At 44.9% G+C, this 22,814-nt stretch overlaps 1 protein-coding gene across 1 annotated transcript; it reads left to right on the top strand.

The window, feature by feature from the left end:
• Positions 1-8,742: 8,742 nt before the first annotated feature.
• On the top strand, positions 8,743-17,574 carry LOC131279079 (spidroin-2-like). The gene is made up of 3 exons (XM_058299658.1): positions 8,743-8,746; positions 13,186-13,836; positions 14,638-17,574. The coding sequence occupies exons 1-3, from the start codon at positions 8,743-8,745 to the stop codon at positions 14,754-14,756; spliced, it is 774 nt and encodes a 257-aa protein (XP_058155641.1). The 3' UTR covers positions 14,757-17,574.
• The last annotated feature ends 5,240 nt before the right edge of the window (positions 17,575-22,814 follow it).

Below are 22,814 nucleotides of genomic sequence, written 5' to 3'. Positions count from 1 at the left end.
GCAGGAAAAGTGCCCAGCAGAGCCTCCAGTATGTCTAAGGGGCCATGAAAGACTTCTCTGAAGCATGAGGAAGAACCAGCCATGGAAACAGTGTTCTGGACAAATAGGAGAACATATGCCAATGTCCTGTGGCAGAGAGGAGGTGAGTGTATTTCAGGAGCTACCAGGAAGCCAGCATGGCTGAAGAAGAATAGCTGATGAAAGAGTAAAATTGGGTAGAGTTGGAAAAGAGGTCAATGAGAGTCACAGTGGCAGCAATTTCTAAGGGACCAATGGTAAAGAGTTGAATTGATGCAGTTGAAAGTCAATGAAGGGAAGCAGACTTGGCCCAGTGGTTAGGGCATCCGTCTACCACATACGAGGTTCACGGTTCAAACTCCGGGCCTCCTTGACCCGTATGGAGCTGGCCCATGCGCAGCGCTGATGCACGCAAGGAGTGCCATGCCACACTGGGGTGTCCCCCGCATAGAGGAGCCCTGCACACAAGGAGTACGCCCCATAAGGAGAGCCACCCAGCACAAAAGAAAGTGCAGCCTGCCCAAGAATGGCACTGCACACAAGATGACGCAACAGAAAGAAACACAGATTCCCATGCCGCTGACAACAACAGAAGTGGACAAAGAAGAACAAGCAGCAAATAGACACAGAGAACAGACAACTGGGGGGAATAAATAAATAAATCTTTAAAAAAAAAAAAAAGAAAGTCAATGAAGTAATTATTTTTTTTCTTAAGCCCTTGTTTTTCAAAAAGCTTTTTATTTCGAACTAATTACAAACTCACAGTAAGTTGCAAATCTGTGTATCCTTCACCCAACTTCCCCCAATGGTGGCAATTTCTATGACTGCAATATAATATCAGGCCCAGGAGGCTGACATTGGTACAGTACTGTTAGCTAGACTACAGACCATTTAGCATCCACCCTTTTCTACATGCATTCATTTGGGTGCATGTGTAGTTCTATGCAATTTTATCCCATTTACAGATTCCGGCAAAGAATTTTAAAAGAGTGGTATGATCTGATTCATGTTTTTCAAAAGATGACCCCAAGTGCTGTAAGGAGAGTGGGCTGGGTCAGGGGACCCGCTGGGAGGCAGCAGCTGTGATGGGATGAAAGTCGATGGTGGCTCAAACTAGGGCAGAGGCAGCAGAGAGGCAAAAAATAGACGGAACTGAGATTTCTTTGGGAGGTAGATGAGGTAGAACCAACAAGGCTTGGGGCAAACTGAACATGGGGGCGGGGCAGCGAAGGGAAGGGAAGAAATTAAAAATACTCCCAGGTTTCTGGCTTGCACAGCCAGGTGGACAGTGATAGCCCTTACTGAGAGACTGGCAACTGGTGTGGTAGGGAGTTGGGTTGCAGGTTTGGTAGGGGGGCAACTTGGAACATGCAAGTTTGAGATGCCAGTGACACAGCAAGTCTGCAAGTGGGAGGACTCCGGGGGTGGGGGTGGGGGTGGGGGAGACACTTCTTTGAAAGTCAGCAGAGTAAAGCCCATACTGAAAGCCAAGGCCCTGGAAGACAAAGAAGAACACTTGCTACTTGGCTCAACAGAGTCACTCTCGATTTCCAACTGCATTCAGATATAGTGAATGGAGCCCAAGAAGGCTTTTCCCCTCAGGTAGTAAACTCCACAGGCTCTGGAGTTGATTTGACTGTATAAAAAAGGTGTCAATTTAGAGTTAGGGGGTCATTTTTTTTCCTTCCCAAAACTGGCACCAGCCACCTCCACCAAACTTTTTTTAAAGTATTAATTCCCCGGATTACCACATGCCAAAATAACAGTTGTTTATAAATTGCTTTTGAGAGTCTATTAAACACTCTAATTCCTAAATAGTAATTGGAGGCTAATTTATAGATTAATTGAATACTTCAATTGTCATAGAAGCAATTTCCAGAATGTTAGATTCCAAGTATCACCATGGTGAGAAAACATCTAATGTGTCAAAAACCAAGAAAATTACCTTTTCCATTCCTGTTGCACTTGGATTCATTCATTTGCTATCATGGGCTTTGTGCACAGCTCTACGGCTGGCTTGAAACTGAATACAAGGAGGCTTGATGATGGGTGAGTGGCTCTTTGCTGTCAACCTGCAAAGTCTTTTGTTAGAATGACCCAGAAACTTTCCACTCTTCAGAAAATTTAGGATTTTTGTCTTGGCCTTTTGGCTAAGATCAAGTGCAAAATACCTTTGATTGCATCTGCTTTTTTTTAAAACTTAAAACCCGTACCCTCATTCATTTGATGCATGTTAATTAGGACCCTACTATGTGTATGGCACTATCCTAGGCGATGAGGATCTAGATGTGCATATAAGAGAAAAAAATCCATTTTCCCCCATTCTTCTGGGGTGCTCAAAAATAAAAAATATGTATTTTATACAGGAACTCAATACTGAAATATGAACACAGAAAGGAGACAGGTGTGATGGTGCTAAGAACAGAGTCAGAACATATCCCAGGCTTTGTGGGATCCAGCATTTAAATCAGCTTGACTAATGAGCCAGATAAAGTCAGGAACATTACTTGCTGCAATGATCTTTAATAACTATTCTTTGATGATTTAGTTTTATGACTTGATTTGACAAGTAATATTAAAATAACCAAGGCTGATTTGAAAAAAAAAATGTCACTTACATGTTAGATTAATATTTATATTGATCTATATATTTATTTATCTTCAATCTCTTTTTTCAAATAGGTCTGTGGTGTCCTTACTACAAAGGCATACCCTGAAATAGCAATGACATCAGAATAAAAAGAGAAAACCAAAAGCATAAAAAGGAAGAAAAATATTCCAGGTGGAAGAACTAACATAGTGAGCAGTGTCAAGCCTCCTGGCAGCCAGAGAAAAACTTAGGGAAACTGAAAACTAGACTCGCCTTGGGAAAGAATGTGGGGACTTAGCTGCTATGGGTCATGTGTGATCTGAGCAGACCAGCAAGGACGCAGCTGCTAATCAGCAAATGAAAACTATTTACTACTGATTCCATGGAGAAAAAAAAAAGGTCTGCAGGATTACTTCCCACTTCCACCTGTTCACTGTTAAGATCAGAATACTCCTGCCTTATATGAATTTTCATGAATGAATGAATGAAATTACAGAACTACCCAAGTCGAAATTAGAAAATATTACTTTTTCAGGCGCTGCCAGGTGGCAGGTAATACACATAATAACATTGCCCAAAGGGCAGCATACAAACAAAAGCTACATTACCATCCAAGGTGGATTTGGAAGCCCAGTCACTGCCTCCCAACTCCTATTGCACAGCAAGTCCACCACATTGTACCGCTCCTAGCCAGCCATCTGGGAGCAAGTGGTTGTGGGAGGAACTGGGGTGCTGACAAGAAACGGGAGATGTGGGCACTTTGCTCAGGCATGCAGTCCAGCTCTGACCTCAGTTTTATTGTAACTCACTTCCAGTCCATTCATTCATTCATTCATTCATTCATTCTCTCTCCCTGCACACACACAAACACACATGCATGTGCACACACACATAATCTTTTATCCTGAATGAAGAACACAGAGACTTTCTAAATGATCTCTTGGTATAAACCAGTTTGAGGTTGCCAGCATGCACTTGCCTGTTGAAAACTCCCTGGAAAAAGCTGACAGAATTTCTTTAACAAGTGTCAGGAAATGCCATAAGGGGTGAGCTGAGATTCTTTAGGAGATGCATTGATCTTCCAAGTGTCAGCATTGTTTTGTTGGTGGTCCTCTGAGCCCTGGAATTGGGAAGAAATGCCTAATGGATTTCTTGGTGGTGCTACCAAAGGGATTTCCTAGGATGGTCCTACTCTCACATTTTCCAGGTTTCTGACCCTGGAGATATAATCAAGCTGGCTGGACCAGGAGGCCAGCCCTGGTGAACCAGGACCCCAGCCCAGGTAGACCAGAAACTTGGCCCAGGTGGACCAGGAGGCCAGCCCAGGTAGACCAGGACCCCAAACCAGGTGGACCAGGAACCCAGCCCAGATGAGCCAGGAACCCAGCCCAGGTGGACCAGGAGGTCAACCCAGGTGAACCAGGACCCTAGCCCATGTGGACCAGGACCCCAGCCCAGGAGGACAGGAGGCCAACCCAGGTGAACCAGGACCCCAACCCAGGTGGGGCAGGGGGTCAGACCAGGTGGACCAGGACCCCAGCCCAGGTAGACCAGGACCCCAGCCCAGGTGGACCAGGGGGCCAGCCCAGGAGGATCAGGAGCCCAGCCTGGTCTTGCTACTCAGCCTCTCGCAGTTCAGCTAAGTCCCTTGGACTGATTGTGCTGGAAGCTTCTACTTATTCCTCTGTATCCACCTTCCAACCTTCTCCACCCTGCTCTGTGCCTCAAGACTGACCTCTTGCCTTCAGGTTGAGTCTAGACAATGAAGAGTTCTGACACTGTAGGATTGTGCAGGCAGGATATTATTCTTGGGTCTCGCTCCCTGCACAGCACCTCATGCTGGCTACCTGTGAAGGCCACAGCTCCTATTCCAGGTCCGTTCCAGGATCCCCCATTGCTACTCTTCCCTCACCTCTACAAGCACAGGGTCTCCTGTGACTTGTCCCCAAGGCCCTGCACTCTCCTCACACCATTAAAAATAGTCCCTTTATTATACTCATCACAAAGTAAAAATTGTCCCTTTATTACTCATCTCAAAGTACTCAATTTGAATGTGCCATCATTTCCTGATGAAATTTTTACCCAAATGCTCCTGTGAACAACTGCAGCCTCAGACAGCAGACACATCTGGGGTCTTCACAGCCTGCCACTGTCATTTACCAACATGTGACCTTTGGCAAGTAATTTAGTCTTCTTAAGACTTTCTATAAGTGGGAGAAGTAGATGTGGCTCAAGCAATTGGGCTCCAGTCTACCATAGAGGAGGTCCAGGGTTTGATGCCCAGGGCTTCCTGGTGAAGGCACGCTGGCCCATGTGGTGAGCTGGCCCACATGGAGAGCATGACACAACAAAAAGAGACACAGAGGAGAGACAATAAGAGATGCTGTAGATCAAGGAGCTGAGGTGGTACAAGAGAATGATTGCCTCTCTCCCACTCCGGAAGGTCCCAGGATCAGTTCCTAGAGCCGCCTAATGAGAATATAAGCAGACGCAGAAGAACACAAAGTGAATGGACACAGAGAGCAGACAATGGAGGGAGGGGGGAAATATAATTTTTAAAAATCTTAAAAATATATATATATATTATTTTAAAAAAACTTTCTATAAGTCAGATACCAAAGGACAAATATAGTATGATTTCATTTATATGAAATACCTGAAATAAGTAAATTCACAGAGACAGAAAACATTGCAGGTACCGGGGCTGGGAGGATGGGGAATAGGTTGTCATTGCTTAACGTCTGGGGTGATGGATGGTGGAGATGGTAGCACAAGATTGTGAGTGTAATTAATGCCACTGAATTGTACCCATGAAAGAGCCTAAAATGGGAAATTTTGCTTTGTATATATGTTGACACAACAAAATATTTTTTTAAAAAAAGACTTACTTTAAAAAAGAAAAAAAAAAAGACTTTCTTAATCAGTAAATGTGGATCCACTTCCAAAGGTTGCTCTGAGGATTAACAGGTAAATCCAAGAGGCTGAGCACCAGGTCAATAGATGTCAGCTATTTTTAGGAGCAGCTGTACCCCAGCTTGGATCTAGTTCCCCATCATCCCAATGATCCAGGGCTATTCATCGCCCAGCCCTGACGATCTGTTCAACAAAGCCACTCTCTGCTCCTCCTCAGGGACGTTTCTACTGGGGACTTCGCAGCTAACTCCTCGGAGAGGACTTTTCATCCCTAACCACTCTGCCCAGACGCTTCCAGATTCCTTGATTTCTCCTCCCTGCCGCTGGGAGCCATTTCCCCCTCGGCTGTACCAGCCTCCCGACAGATCGCTCCAGCACAGGTAGAACATGCTCAGACTCATTTTACCACCACCGCGCCCAATAAGGGAACTGCCCAGCTGGGCAGGACCAAAGCCCCGGGTTCTCCAGACCCAGGTTGTCACGGGATCCCGCTCAGGTCTCCTCTCTGCCTGCACCAGCTCATCCACACCCATCGCCTCTCCTACTGCCCATCTCATGATGAGTCCCAAATACGCATCCTTATTCCGGATCTAGATATCCAATCGTGCATTCCATTTCTGGCGGCCTACAGACACAGGATGTCAAAGCCAAGCCCCTGACTCACCCTCCCTTCTGACCAACCCCCCCAGCCCTCTCCTCCTCCTATTTTCCTCTCCGAGTAGTTAACACCTCATGCCCCCAGATTCTCAAGTCAGCACCTAGAGTGTCAAACATAAGTCACCACCCTCACGCCTCACGTCCTATTGGTTGCCACGTCTTGAAGAAAACATTTTTTAGCCAATCCTCAGATCAATTCCACCCCTGGCTGTGTGGTTTCTCACCTGGGGAACTTCAAACACCTTCTCCTTGGGCCCTGCTCCGATAGTCTTTCTTCTGCCCCCTAAAGCTTTCTCTACTCAGGCCCCAGAGCAAGCTTTCTGGTTTCCTACCTGATCACATCGCTGACTACTACTAACAACAGCTGCCGTTTACTAGGATGGGCTAGACACTGGTCTGAATGCTGGGCATTTAAACTTCCTGATTTTGTAAGGTACGTTCTATTATCCCCGTTTTAAGATGCAGAGAATCACTTACTTCAGGTTCATTCAGTTCATAAGGAGGCGCACTAGCGCCCACTCAGAGCTTTTGCCCACGGAATTATTGGCCTCTGTTTGTGCCCCCCCCCCCTCGCTCCTCTGCCCCTTTCTCCTCCTCACCTGCCACCACCACAACACTTTCATTTCCAGACTTAAAACCAGCCAGGTTTCCACTGTCTACCCTGCAGAACTGAGCCCCAGCCCCTGGGCTGGCCCCAAGGTGCTCCCTAACCCAGTCCCTGACAATCTTTCCCGCCTGCCCCCACACTTCCCAAAGAGAATCTGCTCTCCAGCTCCACCCAACTAACTGCCTGCGGCCTCCCCAACAAGCCCCGTTCTTTGTGCCTTTTCACGTGCAATTCCCTAGCAAATGCCCTTCTCCAACCTCACCCCACTTTTTTTTTTTGGAATCCCGGACCTTGTAAGTGGGAAGCAGGTGCCCAACCACTGAGCCACCTCGGCTCCCCTAAGTTAGATTTTATTTTCCTTTGTCTGCCTATTGTTTCTCTTTTCTTTTTTTAATTCTAGGAGGCACTGGAAACTGAACCCAGGACCTCCCATGTGGGAAGCAGGTATCCAACAGCTTGAGCCACATCTGCTCCCCTCACCCCACTCTTCACACGGTGAATTCCTTCTCTTAGAGATTCAACTTTAAGTATTTCCTCCTCTAAGAAGCCTCCCTGGCCTCCCCAGGCCTCCCCATGTTCATACACTTCTTACATCACATAGCAAGTTGCTACAAGTGCCTTTAAATGTCTGGTTCTAAGGGGGCAGGACTAGCCTCTACCCATCCTTAGATCCCCAGGGCCTGGCACATAGCAGGTTTTTCAAAGCTCCGTGAATAACTGATGGAATAAACAGATAAAGGAAGTTGTGAAGAGGAAACCTAAGGAAAACAACTGAGACAACCGTGGATACTGGTCATACCTCTGAAACCTCAGTTTCATATAAAATCCATAATATGTTTTCAACTACAGAAAGTGTTACAACTTTTTTTTTTAATATTTATTTATTTATTTAATTCTCCCCCCTCCCCCAGTTGTCTGTTCTCTGTGTCTATTTGCTGCATCTTGTTTCTTTGTCCGCTTCTGTTGTCGTCAGAGGCACGGGAAGTGTGGGCGGCGCCATTCCTGGGCAGGCTGCACTTTCTTTTGCACTGGCTGGCGCTCCTTACGGGGCGCACTCCTTGCGTGTGGGGCTCCCCTACGCGGCAGGGCACTCCTTGCGCGCATCAGCACTGTGCATGGGCCAACTCCACAGGGGTCAAGGAGGCCCGGGGTTTGAACCGCGGACCTCCCATATGGTAGACGGACGCCCTAACCACTGGACCAAGTCCGTTTCCCTACAACTTGTATAACTGCAGAACATCTTTACTTATCACACCTTCCTGAGTACACATTGAACTTGAAACATGAACATGAAATTTGTATTCAGCAAACATACTTGATTATTCAAACAATGTTACTGTCTTGGGAAGATTTTTAAAAAATAAACATCATCAAATAACTCTTTTGTGATGTCAAACTTCAGCTAATCAAATACAAATATCACCCACCCCTAGAACTGCTTTTATAACTATATACACAAATTTTACCTTCCAGGGGGTACTAAAAGACTAAGGGATGTTAAACAATATTAGATAAGATTAATTATGGAAGTTTATCTGAGCAGTTTATGATGCACGAATTGGGCAGCATCCAAACTACACGTGGAAAGGAGCTCCACGGAGGTAGTGGAAAAGGGAAGCTTATATGAGGGGAAAGTGGAAGCAAGGGAGGAAATTTTCTGATTGGCTGAAGTTAAGTTTCCACTTTACATAAGGGAGCTCTTCCAAAGTGGAAGCAGAAAGACACTGATTAGTAGGGAAGGTGCAGTCTTGTAAGCTGGCGCTCCTGGACTGAACACCGGTTGAGTGCCAGGTGTTACTTATCCTCAATTCTACAGGGAGTGTTCCATTGTTCCCTTTTCTCAGAAAGCTCCTGCAAGTCAATTGTTTTCGTTTTTCTGGAAAATCCTTTCTCAGAAAGGGGTCTCTCCTGGCAAAGCCTCAATGCAGGTGAAACTGTTTTATTTTATTTACGGGAAATGGGTGAGAGGAAAAAGGTTTAACTGAAATGGAAGCTCAAAAAAGAACGTGTCTGATGGCCATATCTATTTGCTTTAACAGTCCAATTAAAGTTCACATTCCTTATTGTGCAGGGCCTTCCTTTTAGAAAGAATTGGAATTCCAGGCTGATGTAGGCCAAACCCATATTAATTATTTCCTCTTGATGAGTCAGATGAAGAATAAAATTCTCTGTGATTATATATGCTAGTTTCCCTTCATTCATTTGAAAGTATTTGTTTGAATTTATAATAAAATCTCCAATAAGTAATATTCTTTGAAAGAGGGGGCTCCTTTTAATTTTAGCAGAATGTTGAAAGTTATAATAAAACTATCAGATGTCATAAAAAAATCCACTTTCCGGGAACCCCATACTCAGCATAGCCCCTGGTCCTGCTACCCCAGAAAATAATGTTCAAAAAACTGACACAGAGCCTAGAGATTTTTACTTGCGAAACAACATTCAAATGTGTTCTATATATGATAATTACAAAGGCAGGAAATTAAACTAATACATTTTCTACGATTTTCCAGTAAGAGCTGAAATAGCTAGAACTAAATATTCAGTTAAGCAAGAAAATCCAAGCTCTAGGGAGGGGGGGAGGGGGGGAGGGAGGAGGGGGGACTAAATAAAATAAATCTTTAAAAAAAAAAAAGAGTACTTACCTCATTGGATAGGTGAGGAGAGTGAACAGGTGAGGGGTAGCCGAGCGTGTGATTCTGTGAGCAGGGAAAGCACTTAGGGCTGTCCCTGTGCCTGCCGGGTAACGAGCACTCCGTACCAGTGGGCCATTGTTGTTACTATTGTCATTTTCTAGTAGAGGCTGAAGACCTGCCAGTTCTTTAAGATGGAGGTCATTGTTCTCAGCCTCTGAGGCCTTTTCCTGTCCCTATTCAGCCAGTGCTCAGCATGTTTCCTGGGCCTTCTACTCTGGATACTCTCGTGAGCAGAAAATAATATTTTTTTCTGGGGAAGTCTCAGTCCCCTTCCATGGTGGTCCCACCTAGAGGACCTGCCCAGGGAAGCAGCCCCAGACAATTCTTACAGGGGAATCTTCCAGGGTAACTCCGCTTCCTCACGCACTCTGAGGGGTAGAGCTGCTACCCAGGCACAACAGGTGCAATGGCAACAAAACTGGGCCAGCTGGGCATTCCTTCTAGGGAGGTGTGAACGGGCAACACAGGGCAGTTGACATCAAAGAGACCCCCAGAAGAAGGCGGGCAGCAGAGGACACCAGTGCCTGCGTAAGCAGCCTTGGGAACAGAGAAAAGAGACACGAGCCACCCCAACAGAAGCTATTAAGGAATCCCTGTGGGAATCTGGTTTCTGGTTCCTTTTGTTCCCTGTCACCAACTGTAATTCTCTTGTTACTGTGAAGGCCGCTGGGTTTGGGGGGAGCTAATTAGTGTCAATAAAACCTTTTTTTTTTTTTTTGCAATTATTTTTATTTTTTGCAGTCGAAAGGATCTAAAGAGTAACAAGAGTATAAGACCTGGTTGGGAGGGGTAGCACTTTAGCCACTCTTGTCCTTTCAGTCTATAGCAAGCCACTCCAAATAAATATGCAAGCTAAGGAAAATCAGGATGTTTGTCCTGTGGATGAGCTTCCAGACATATACTCCCAGACATCTCTAAGGAGGTGGCTGCCCCTAATCGCCTCTTACACTAGAAATTCTGGAGCCTTCGTAGAAGATACAATGATTTTCTTTCGACCTTGGTATTCTTTTCCCATGTAGCCCTGGCATCATACTAAAATTCCTCTCCAGGGCTTTCAGGCTCATTGTAAGAGCCCCTCACTTCTCCCTCCCGTCTTTCCACATGGCTAAGTGTTCTGCCCTCTTTAGATTCATGAGCTGATTCCTATTCCCGGCGCAAGGTCTTCCATCTCCTACCTCTCTCAGCTATCACTAGGACTGTGGCGCCAACATAGAAGAGCTGCTCTACCTGGGCCATCCCACTGTCAACACCTCTGCGTGAAGCTTTTATCCATATATCCCAGCCAGCTATACCCCTCCGATCTACCATGTCCTCTGAGACTTACTCCAGATAGCGTTCATCATATCACAGGTCATTCATTTTCATGCAGAACTGGGGTATCCTCATAATAACATTTAGTTGATGAAGGCAAATCTCAGGCCTTTACCTAGGGGATTTAGCTACAATGTACCTAAAGGACTTCTTTATAATGTAAATTCAACCTTTGTGATGTAAATCCAATTTAAGGCCTCCAAAGTAGAATGAGGATGATATTTACTTACTATTTAATTATTCTCCATCTGGGATGTAAGGACTCCTAGCACAGGAAGTCTACCTTCCATTTGATTGTTGTCTGTTAATTCCAAACTGGACCGTGAGAATGACAAGGAAAATTTGGGAAACACCCCAAATCAAAAAGGATTTGGAGAAAGCAGATGTGGCTCAAACAGTTGGGTGCCCACCTACCACACAGAAGGTCCAGGGTTTGGTTCCTGGTGCCTCCTAAAGAAGATGAGCAAGACAATAAATTGATGTGATGGGTGGATGCGGTCTGCTGATGCAATGAAGAGATACAACGCAGAAACACAATGAGAGACCCAATAAGCAAGGAGCGGAGGTGGTGGCTCAAGTGATTATGTGCCTCCCTCTCACATGAGAGGTCCCAGGTTTGTTGGTTCCTGATGCCTCCTAAAAAAAAAGAAGACACAAAGAGCACACAACGAACAGAAACAGAGAACAGACAGTGAGCACAAACAATGAGGTTTTAAAAATCTTTTTTGAAAAAAAGGATTTGGAATGACAAGCTGCTATTCTGTAGGGTCCTGATTATGCTCCACTTTCACGTTTTCTGTTTAGTTTTTCATCGGTCATTACAGAGCTATAACCAGTTTCGTTGTGCCACAGTCAGCAAACTTCTATTATTCTTAAATAGAACAAATCAGAACTAAGAAAATGCCAATATTTTAGTTTGTGTAGGATATGACCATATAAAAGACATAGACGGTATTACTTATAGTCATTATTTATTTTAAAATATTTATTGTGTGCTAATGAGAGCTGTGGCATGATTTCTACAAAATAGTTTATTATTATGAACAATCGTCTTTAGTAATGACAATTACATTTACTCATAGCAGCTCCCAGGTACATATAGCCACTTCATGTCATCTAATTGTCACAATAACCCAAGGGGGTGGAAATTGTTATTCCTATTTAGTAGATGAAGAAACATGGTTCTGAGCAGTATATAGTCAACCAGTTTGGAAATGCCTGAGTTTGATTTTGAATTGATTTCTTTTTTACCCCAGCATCCATGTTCTTCTACAAAGTCATATTGTGAAGAGAGGGGACAAGTTGCTCTCAATCTAAAAACACTTTGTATGATTCATTATTAAAACCACATGCCTGTCCCATTTGGGGCTTGCCAGCAATTATCCAATCCATTAAAGTGAAAATTCTTGGATTGGGTTTACCTATGGCTGGCTTTCTTCACTCTTTAGTTCAACTCTAGATGCTTTTAGGTTTCCCCCCTATTTTTCCTTTTCTTTTGCTCAGTGAGATCCAGCTTGAAATTGTGAAGAAATGACTCTTCTGTGTTATGTTTGCTTGTTGGTGGCCTGCCTCATCTGACATTTCCTCCCTACTTAACTCACTTGAATTCACATCCTTTATTGTCGAGTGTCCAAATGCAAATGGGTACGTTTATTTCTTACTCTACAGTTTATTTCCTAGTCGCCAGAGTTATTGAGATTGTTCTAGACCAGGTCTTCTCTTACTTGATCCATTATTCTGTAAGGTGTTAATGTGGCAAGCAAAGGGTAAAGTTACAATTTGAATTTTTTTTTTTCAAAAATTTGAGTCAGTGTTGAATAAGCCACCTGTGACAACGTGGCTTTTATAAAGCAAAACCCGATAAACCCAAGTTAGAAAGGGAAAGGGGAAGCATCAACCTCTGCTACCTGTATACTTGAACTTCCACCTTGTGCTTTAGGCCAGGTATCCTCCCTGCTAAAGTCTTTTCATTCAAATACCCCGCCTCCTCTTTAACTTTCCCTCTAACAATAGAGCTAGTGTCACCACTGACCTTCGAGCTCCAGGACGGTTGGAGGAAAGAAAAAGCTTTGCAGTTTCCAGGAGCAAATAACGGCCTAACCACAATGAAAGGTTCCAGGATGGGTTAAGGAGCGGATTTCCACAGACCGCCCTCCCGAGGAGCCGGAAGCTCGGAGGAGGCGGGCGGAGGCGGAGCACCCACCTGGGACCGCTCAGGGCCTCTCTGACCCTGGTGCCGAGTCTTGTCGCGAAGGGCGGGGGCCGGGGGTGGGGCAGCACCGAGGACGCGCAGGGGAGTAAACGGTGACTTTTCCGCAGCGCGGTCGCTGGTCGAAGGTGCAAAATGACCGCCGCGTGCTGTGCAAGACGCGGGGACGGGGTTCTTCGGGGCTGAGGGGCGCTGGCTCTCGGAGGACGCACCGCAGGACGCCACGGGGCTCGGAGCCCTCCCTCGGGACGCAGGGACCAGAGGTTCGCCTGCCGAGAGGCAGAGGCAGAGGCCGCGGGAGCCGCCCCCAGCGAGGGAGAGGGAGGACGGGCCCCCCGACAGCCCGGGCCGGGTCCCCGAGGCCGGGGCCAGGCTCGGCGGGGCGCTCCCCCGCGCACCTGCCGCCCCGTCGCCGCGGCCCGGCCTGGCCTGCGGCGCTGGGGCGCGGGTCCTGGCCAGTCTCGCCGCCCGCCCGCGGGCCGGGGGCTCGGCTTCCTGGCCCCTCGGGGGCCCCGCCGGCGCGCCCTCCCACCACCCCGCCCGGCTTCCGAGGAGGGCAAGAGGGCTGGAGGGGCGCTCGGCGCGTTCCTCGGCGCCCCCTGGGGTCGCGAGCCGCTCCTGCCCGGTGCTCGCCTCCCGGACTCGACCCCGCCGCGCGGTCATCTCCCGGCCCCGGGCACGGCCAGGAGCCCCCGGGAGCTGAGTCACCCAGGCCCACGGCGGGGGCGGCAGCGCTATCCCGGAAGGCTTCCTGGAGGAGCGGGGACGAAGGACCAGCTTAAGGCTCCCCCAGGCGCAGCTCGGTCTTTCGCCCGGCTCCGCCTTTCTCCTGGTCAAGGTGATTCTTTCTTACTCATTCGAAGTCGCACCTCCCACCCACCTCCATCTTCTTAAGTAACGCCCCTTGGGCGGGCCCCTCCTCTGCTCTAGGACCACCTACGGCTCTCGGCGGCGTCACTCTTACGCCCGAAGCCCTCGGGCCTGGTGCTCGTGCCCTGCGGTTTAGGCTTGTCTGTCACATCCCTGCCCCCGCTCGGAGCGCTGCGGAGGGGTGGGTTCACACCCCCCGAAGCCAGCAGGCCCACCGGGCGTGCACCACGCCTCTCGCCGCAAACCTTCCCTGCGCTATTTTCCAGCTCACGGCGTTCCCCCCAACCCCTCTGAAAAGCAAAAGCAAATACAACGTTTCTTAAGAGTCCCAGGTTTCCCGGGTTTTTTGGTTTGTCTTTAGTCGTCTCTTCCTTCTTCCTCTTCCCTTCCTCTCCTTCCATCGTTTCTTCCTCATCCACGGCATTTCCGCTGGGGTGCTCAGATGGAAAGCACCGGCTCCCACGGCGCGGCAGGTGCCCTCCCCGCGGCGCAGACCTGCTCGCGTTAGGCTGCCTCTTCCGCCCGCACCCCCGGGGCTCACCCCCGCGTCGGCGCGGGCTCCCGCCAGCCCCGCTCCCGCCCGGCTGCAGGGCAGCTGTCAGCATTCCCATTGCTTTCCCGTAGCAGTCAGGGCAGGTTGGGGTCTTCTAAAGGGAAAATTACTCCGGGAAACCATCGTTTAATAAATATGTATGTGAAAGCATTAAGAAGAAAAAGTCCACTTCGAAGTTCAGATCTGCAGCCCTCCCTTGCATTTGCCCTCTTCCAGGTTTGACCCAAAGGTGCCCTCCAGTCCTGCCCTCTCTCTCCTCTGGCCTCTGCCCTGGACTAGCGGCGGTCCCAGCCAGAACCTGGCCGCTGCTTATTCCCAGGGAAGATCTCAAATGAAGCGTCCGCCCAACTGGGGACAGCTAACTTTATCGCCTCTGTGTCTCTCGAGGGTGAGTCTTGGGTATCTTCAGCATATGAAAGCCTAGCCCAGGCTCAGCAGGGGTTATTCATTTTCTTAGAGTGACGTCAAGCGGCAAAAGTAGGACCACCCAGCGTGTCTTTCCGTCAAAGTGCTGCCACATTTCTTGAGGTGCGAAATGGGAGGGGATTGCCCAAAGGCATCAACTTAAATGAGAAACACGCACTGTTAGGGACTGGAAGGAACCTCAGGAGCTTCTGACTCTCCTTCCCAGTTCGAGTCACCTTCTTAGGCTTCTCCCAGCGCTCCCTAGAAACCTGTGCCTAGACCTCCAGGTCTCCACCATCCATACAGAATATCCAGCCTTGACTTAGAAAGAGATGAGCTTCCCATACGAAACAGACCCGGAAGCAAGACCACTTAGGACCGGACTTTCACTCTTGGGCTTCAAGAAATAAATCATGCTCCCTTACGTATGGAAGGCTCAGAAAGTTCAAAGGGAAGGGTTTTTTGTTTGTTTCTTTGTTTGTTTTTATAGAGGGTCATCTGATTCTAAGGTGCCATCAACGCTGGGTTCCTTGACAATACTTGATCAACTAAACACACGAAAAGAGCATTTTTCCAAGTGTATGCTAGGAATCAGATGTTATGGGAATAAAAGGATTCCTTGGTCAAATGGATGTGGTTTAAACAAATACTGGGCTAAAAATAAATTCGTTTTTGTAGAACTTCTGAGAAGCTTACAAGCAGTAGATTTGAATGTCCAAATGGGGGGACGTGATTGTGGTAGTCAGCCTCCAAGATGAACCCAACACAGTCCTCGCCTGCTGTCCTAACTCGCCTTGGTTGAGAATTTTCCAGCCCTGAGTCAAGGCTAGTCTTGTGACCAAGAGAATACAATGGTTGGTGATGTCTGAGGCCAGGTCAAAAATGTATTGCAACTCGCACTGTGGTCTCTTGGATATATATAATGACCAATTCAACTTGCTGGTATGTTAATTTGGATTTTTGCATCTACACCATAGATGAAATTTGCCTATGCTTTTCCTTTCTTATACTGTCCTTGTCCTCTCTTGGTATCAAGGTTATATTAACCTTTTAAAATTAGTTGGGTAAATTTCCCTCTCTTTTTATTCTCTGAGTTTAAGACAGGGCTTAAATGGTCCTTGAAAGTTTTGTAAGACCCTCCTTGTAAAATCTTCAGCGTGGTGGCCTTTTTTGAAGCTGAAATAGGTAGAATGCCAGGAAATCTTCCTATTACCAAATTAATTTCTTTTGAGGTTGTTGTTATATTCTAGATTTCTTTGCCTTCTTGGGTTAGTTTGTGAAACTCATATTTTTTTTCTAGAAAATTATATAGTTCATGAAACTTTTTAATATTTTGATATATGGTTCTTAGTACTCATGTGTGGTTTTAAAAATCTGAATCAACTGATATATTCCCTTTTTAATCCCTAATTGTGTGTGTGTCTGTATGCTGTTTCCATCATTTATTTTTTTCTACCTTCTTAGTTTAGCCAAGGAACTTGCTTTTGATTTTATTGAACCTCACTGCCTCTTTGTTTGATAATCCATTATTTTCTAATCCTATTCTTTTAAATTCATTCCTTCCATTTCCTTTACATTTGCTCTGTTCTTTTACTAGCTTCTTGAGTGCTTTACTCATTTGTTTTCATTATTTCTTTTCCAAAACACAGAGTTAAACTTACAACTCTGTTTCTAATAACTGTCTTAGCTGCATGTTGTCATGTCATAAATGCTTTATCATTCTGGTCTAAATATGTTGCAGTTTCCAAAGTGATCTCTTTTTTAAAAATTAATCCAGAAGTTATTCAAGAGTGCATTTTAGAGTTCCCAAATGTGTTTTGTGTTTACTGTCTTATTACTACTTTTACTATTTTTATTGTTGCGTTCTCATTTAATTTCAGTGTTGCCAGAGAATGAATGTGGTCTGTGTTACCTTTGATTTTTTAAAATTTGTTTATACTTTTTTATCCTCCCCCCACCCCACCCCCGCACCGTGCCTGCACTCACTGTCTGCTTTTTACGCCCATTTGCTGCATGTTTTTCTGTGTCTGCTTGTCTTCTCTTCTCATCTTCTCTTTAGGAGGCACTGGGAACCGATCCTGGGACCTCCAGTGTGGTGGGAGAGAGGCATTCAATCGCTTGAGCCACCTCAACTCCCTGCATGGTTGTATCTCTCATTGTCTTCGCTCTGTGTCTCTTTTTTGTTGCGTCATGTTGCATCAGCTCGCAGCGTGGGCCAGCCCACTGCAGGCCGGCTCTCCACTCAGGCCAGCTTGCCTTTACCAGGAGATCCTGGGAACTGGACCTGGGACCCCCCTTTGGTAGATGGGAGCCCAAGCACTTGAGCCACATCTACTTCCCTGTTTAGACTTTTATTTGCAAGGAAGCAGTTTTTCTAGCCCTTTTAGTTTCATCCTACCTGGGCAAGGGAGGGCATTTATGTATATCTTCTATAAGCAGACTAAACTAGATTTTTTAAAAAATTTTAATCAGATAATCTGTTCTTTTTTATAGAGTGAGCTTGTTTCATTTTTAGCTTTTTGGATTACTGATCAATTTAAAGATATTTCTACTTCTTGGTTTGTAGTTTCTGTTCAGTTTCAATTGTCTTTGTTCCTTTTCCCCCTCTTTCTACATTCTCTTGAATTAAGAAAACTTTCCATATTTCCCCCTTTTTTTGGTTTGGAAGCTATTAATGGCATTTCCCTTTTTTTGCTGTTTGCATTTAGTTTTTGGTATACATATTAAAGCATACATTTTTCTAAATAATCTAAGGTTGTTCAGTATTTTCTTTTTCTCCTGAAAACAACAAAAAAAATCCACTAACACTTCCTCTTCAATTTATTGTTGTCTCGAGTTTTAGCTGTTCACTTCCTGAAACAAAACAAACAAAAATTGGGATTTTTTTACATTCAGTAGCTGATAAACATTTGCTCATGTTTTATCAATGCTTCCCACCATTTCTTGTATCCTACCTTCCTCTATGCCCCCTTTTCTTCCTGTTGAAGTATATCCTTTAATAATTCATTTTGTGAGGGTCTTTATGTACCTTGGGCTCTGTGCTTAGCATTGAATTTATGATCTATTTCTAACCAATGAAATAAATTACTTTGTTTTTGATCCAGACTACCCTAATGGTTTTCCCTTTTTTGTAGTTTGGAGCAAGAGGAGGCAAATTGAAAGATTAACCTATGGAGTCACCTAGACTGGAAATCAGAGTTAATGACTACTGATTACTGGGTCTTCAGAGAGAAGCACCAAAATAGAGCAGGGCGAACAAGCATAGCAGCTTGCCTGAAAGGATTTTTTTTTTTTTTAATTATGGACATGTACAACTTTTGAAAAGTCTTTGACTTTTCTAAATTTCTAAGTTTTTTTTCTTGGTTTAATTCATATTAATATTGAAGACCTAATGCTTCGTGTGCTGACCCCTGGTGGACTGAGCAAGTGCCTGTTTATTACAGTTTGGGAAGTTGAAATGTATCTTATTCATTCATCATTTAGTCCAGGAATTCCAGACTCAGATGCCTTCAGGGGCCAGGCAGGTTATGGAAATGTGTCCAGTAACCTTGTCTATGGCAACAGACCATGGTGCCAAGAGTAGAAAATTGGAGAACGCAGGCTCCACAAAAGGCATATAAACATACAGCCCCACACATAGATGAACTATGGAGTGGGAGCTTGATTGGCCCATCAGTTTGGTCCAACCTACCATATTCAAGCTACACTCAGAGAAGCTATATCTCTAGCCTGAGGTCACCCTCATAGCTTGACTTCTTCTGAGCAAGCTCTTCCCATGTACCATTGTTACTTTCTAGAAATGTAGCAAAAACTCATCAATGTTATAATGGCCAGTTTTGTGAAATAACATTAGACGTTTTATTATTTTTTTTCAAGATTTATTTTTTATTCATTTCTCTTCCCTTCCCCCGCCACCCCCAGTTGCCTACTCTCTGTGTCCATTTGCTGTGTGTTCTCCTGTGTCTACTTGTATTCTTGTCGGCAGCACCAGGAATCTGTGTCTCGTTTTGTTGCATCATCTTGCTGCATCAGCTCTCAGTGTGTGCGGCACCACTCTTGGGTAGGCTGCACTTTTTTTCACGTGGGGTGGCTCTCCTTACGGGTGCACTCCTTGCGTGTGGGGCTCCCCTACACGGGGGACACCCCTGCGTGGCACGGCACTCCTTGTGTGCATCAGCACTGTACGTTGGCCAGCTTCACCACACCAGTCAGGAGGCCCTGGGTTTGAACCTTGGACCTCCTATGTGGTAGGCAGATGCTCTATCCATTGAGCCAAATCTGTTTCTCTAGACGTTTTCTTGACAAGACCCAATGGGGAAAAACATAAATCTTCAAGTGGATTCACATCTCATTTCTGTGTTTCAAGTTCTTTTTTTTAAAAGTTTGTACTCTATATTATTTCAAAAATTGTATAGAGAAAAGTCTCTCCTTTAAAACAGAAAATGTTTCACTAATTTGATTTTTTCCTCCACATGTTTATGGAGTCAGCTTAACATTGAAGAATTTAAAATCAGAAACGAATTGCAATATGCTCTCTTCTTCAGTGGAAAGCACCTCTGGGGAGAATGAGAGGATTTATGCAGGAGTAGAGAGAGCAATGGTGTGCTGGAGTCAACAGCAGGTTGTTGAGGTTTGGAAAAAGCCAAATGATATTTCTACTAAGGATATTTAAATCAATTTTAATTGTATTTATTAAGGGGCATTTAATCTATTTTCCCCCTGGTTAATTAAACTTACTTATCCAGTTCTTTTCCAGGACCTGTCTGATGTCTTACTTCAAAACTTCAGTAGCTTCTTACCATCTACTATGTTAAATCCCAAATTTTCCACCTGCCATCCCCCAACATCCTCCTTTTATTGCAGCTACAACATGTCTGGTATTTACTATACTGTTAAAGAAAATCGACCTCATTCTCCCATGTAAAGGACTGCAAATCCTTCCCTTATTCCTACCCCAAGCTTCTTGTTAATGTGAAGAAATGGACTGTGGCATTCCCAAGGCAAATCTCTGGTTCAGTCTTCAAAGCCGCTGAAGATGGAGATCTTGGATCTGGTCCTTGCCTCACACACTTCCCTTGCTTCGCCCTATTCCCTGTTGTAGTCCCATTCACAGTCACTCAAGGGCCTGACAAAACTTTATGGCAGCATAAGCAGTGAGGAATAGTTTCTTTATGTGTGTGTGTGTGCTCACATAGATACACACATATACATGTATGTAAACATACATATATTCACATATATATGCACATGTATTTTTGATGACTTGTCTAAAAGAATGCAAAATGTAAAATAAAATATACTAATTCTTATGTGAGTCAAGAACTCAACAATATCTTGACTAAAAACAAAGAAATGGCATTTACTTACAAACTATAATGTATACAGATATGGGCCACCCATGATATTTACATACAAAATTTCATAGCTAAGATAATGTTCTCCAATTTTCATGACCATTAGAAAAATGAATGGATACTGTTCAATTTGAAAATATGCCCTGTGCCTACCATTCAGAAATACTTATTCAGTTGTTTGGGAAGGAGTCCAGACACATTAATATTTTTAGCAAACATTGCAAGTAATCCTGAGGAAGGTACTAGTTCATGGATGACACTATGAGAAATATTACCTTGAGAAATTATTTCTCCCCAAATAAAGTAACGTCTTTCCTTTTTCTATATTTGTGTTCTTATTCTGTAAACAAAATTATGAAACTATAAAATGTAAATTTCACAATTTTCAGCCTTAGAATTTTTGGATTTTCACATAATGCTTGCATTTTTATATTGTTGATTGTAGGTGCCACTTAAAAATTCTCTCAAGTAGGTTTTCATTTACAATACAGCCTTGTCATTTATTAGAATACCTGAGGAATTTTTTCCCTTTATTTTTAAATGATAGAATACCTTTATTTTTTTAAAAAATATTTATTATTTATTTATTTATTTCTCCTCACCCCTCTTGGTTTGCACTTGCTGTGTCTGTCCATTGTGTGCTTGTCCTCCTTTTTAGGAGGTGCTGGCCTGAACCCAGGACCTCCCAAGTGGGAGGGAAGCACCTAATTGCTTGAGCCACCTCTGTTCCCCGCTTTGCTGTGTCTCTCATTATATCTTCCTCCTTGTATCTCTTGCTGCATCATCTCACTGCATCATCTTGCTGTGTCATCTCGCCACACCAGCCCGCTTTTTCCTTTAGGTAGCACAAGGAACCAAACCCAAGACCTCCCACGTGGTAAGCGGGAGTTCAATTGCTTGAGCTACATCTGCTTCCCTAGAATCCCTTTAAAGATGTGCAAACTGTGAACATTTCTGCACTTACACACCAAAAAGTTTACCGTTCATTTTCCTTGGTATATTAGTCAGCCAGAGGGGTCCTGATGCAAAATACCAGAAATTGTTTGGTTTTTATAAAAGGTATTTATTTGGGGTAGGAGCTTACAGACACCAGGCCATAAAGCATAGGTTATTTCCCTTACCAAAGTCTACTTCCATGTGTTGGAGCAAGATGGCTGCCAATGTCTGTGAGGGTTCAGGCTTCCTGGGTTCCTCTGGGCTCAGCTCCTTTGTTTTCTCCACAAGGCCAGCTATAGACTATCAGACAAATAGCTCTGTCTCTCTCCCTAGGTTTTCTGCCCTGTCTAAGGGGCCATCTCTTTTCCTCTGTGTACTTCTCCTGGCTCAGGTCCTCTCTTCCTGGGGCTTACTTCTCTTTCCTCTGTGTGTTTACTTCCTGGGGCTCCAGCTTAAGACTTCAGCATCAAACTCCAACACAAAAACTCTCAACTCTGTCCTTTGCCATGCCTTTTATCTGTGAGTCCCCACCCCTTTGTGGGACCTAATGACATGGCCTAATCAAAGCTCTAATGATGACTTACTCACACCCAGGTACAGACCAGATTACAAACATAATCCAATACCTATTTCTGGAATTCATAACCATATCAAACTGCTACACTTGGTATATTCCATTAGATTTAGAATAGATAATCAAATAAATGATTTACTTGATTTCAGCATTTTCATTGGATATGCTCCCATTATTTTGAGGGGGACAATGTCACATGTATTTAGGGGATTCCTAGGAAAAAGGACCACTTACCCCAAAATAGTGGCTGTCAGAATTTTGGCATCAAATTTTCCTTTTCTTAGAACCTCTCCTAATTACAGAAGACAGAACAAGGCAGACCTTCTATTGAAAGAACAGAGAGGTGGGATGTCATGGGTCAGTTGGACTCCACTGTACCACTGGAGTTGACTGATTATAGGAGTCAGGCTATTTTAGACCTGGTCTCTTTGTACTTATAGTAATGCAAATTGTGTTTTGGTGACAGAAGGTTTGTAAAACATACTTTAGCTTTTGAAAAGTATAACTTGGGCTGTTAGACACTTTAGAAGTCATCTATTTCTACATCATCTACAACTCTCTGATAAGAAGAGGAAAAAGGAAACGAACTTTGGCCCAGTGGTTAGGGCGTCCGTCTACCACATGGGAGGTCCGCGGTTCAAGCCCCGGGCCTCCTTGACCCGTGTGGAGCTGGCCCATGCGCAGTGCTGATGCACGCAAGGAGTGCCGCCCTACACAGGGGTGTCCCCCACGTAGGGGAGCCCCACGCGCAAGGAGTGCACCCATAAAGAGAGCCACCCAGCGCGAAGGAGGGAGCAGCCTGCCCAGGAATGGCACCACCCACACTTCCCGTGCCGCTGACGACACCAGAAGCGGACAGAGAAACAAGACGCAGCAAAAAGACACAGAAAACAGACAACCAGGGGAGGGGAGGGGAATTAAATAAATAAAAAAATAAATCTTTAAAAAAAAAAAAGAAGAAGAAGAGGAAAAAAAAAGGAAGAGGAAGAGGGGGAATTGGAGTAAAAGGAGGAGGAGGAGAATTAAGAGGAAGAAGAAGAAGGAGGAGGAGGGGGAGGAAGAAGAAGAAGAAAGAAGAAGAATTTAGTCTTATTCATCTTTCCAAACTAGTAGGCATATCAGGT

The sequence above is a fragment of the Dasypus novemcinctus genome, chromosome 7, assembly GCF_030445035.2.
Source record: "Dasypus novemcinctus isolate mDasNov1 chromosome 7, mDasNov1.1.hap2, whole genome shotgun sequence".
NCBI classification, from domain to species: Eukaryota; Metazoa; Chordata; class Mammalia; order Cingulata; family Dasypodidae; genus Dasypus; species Dasypus novemcinctus.
Note: the sequence above shows the minus strand (reverse complement) of the source record. Positions and strands in the feature narration are given on the sequence as shown.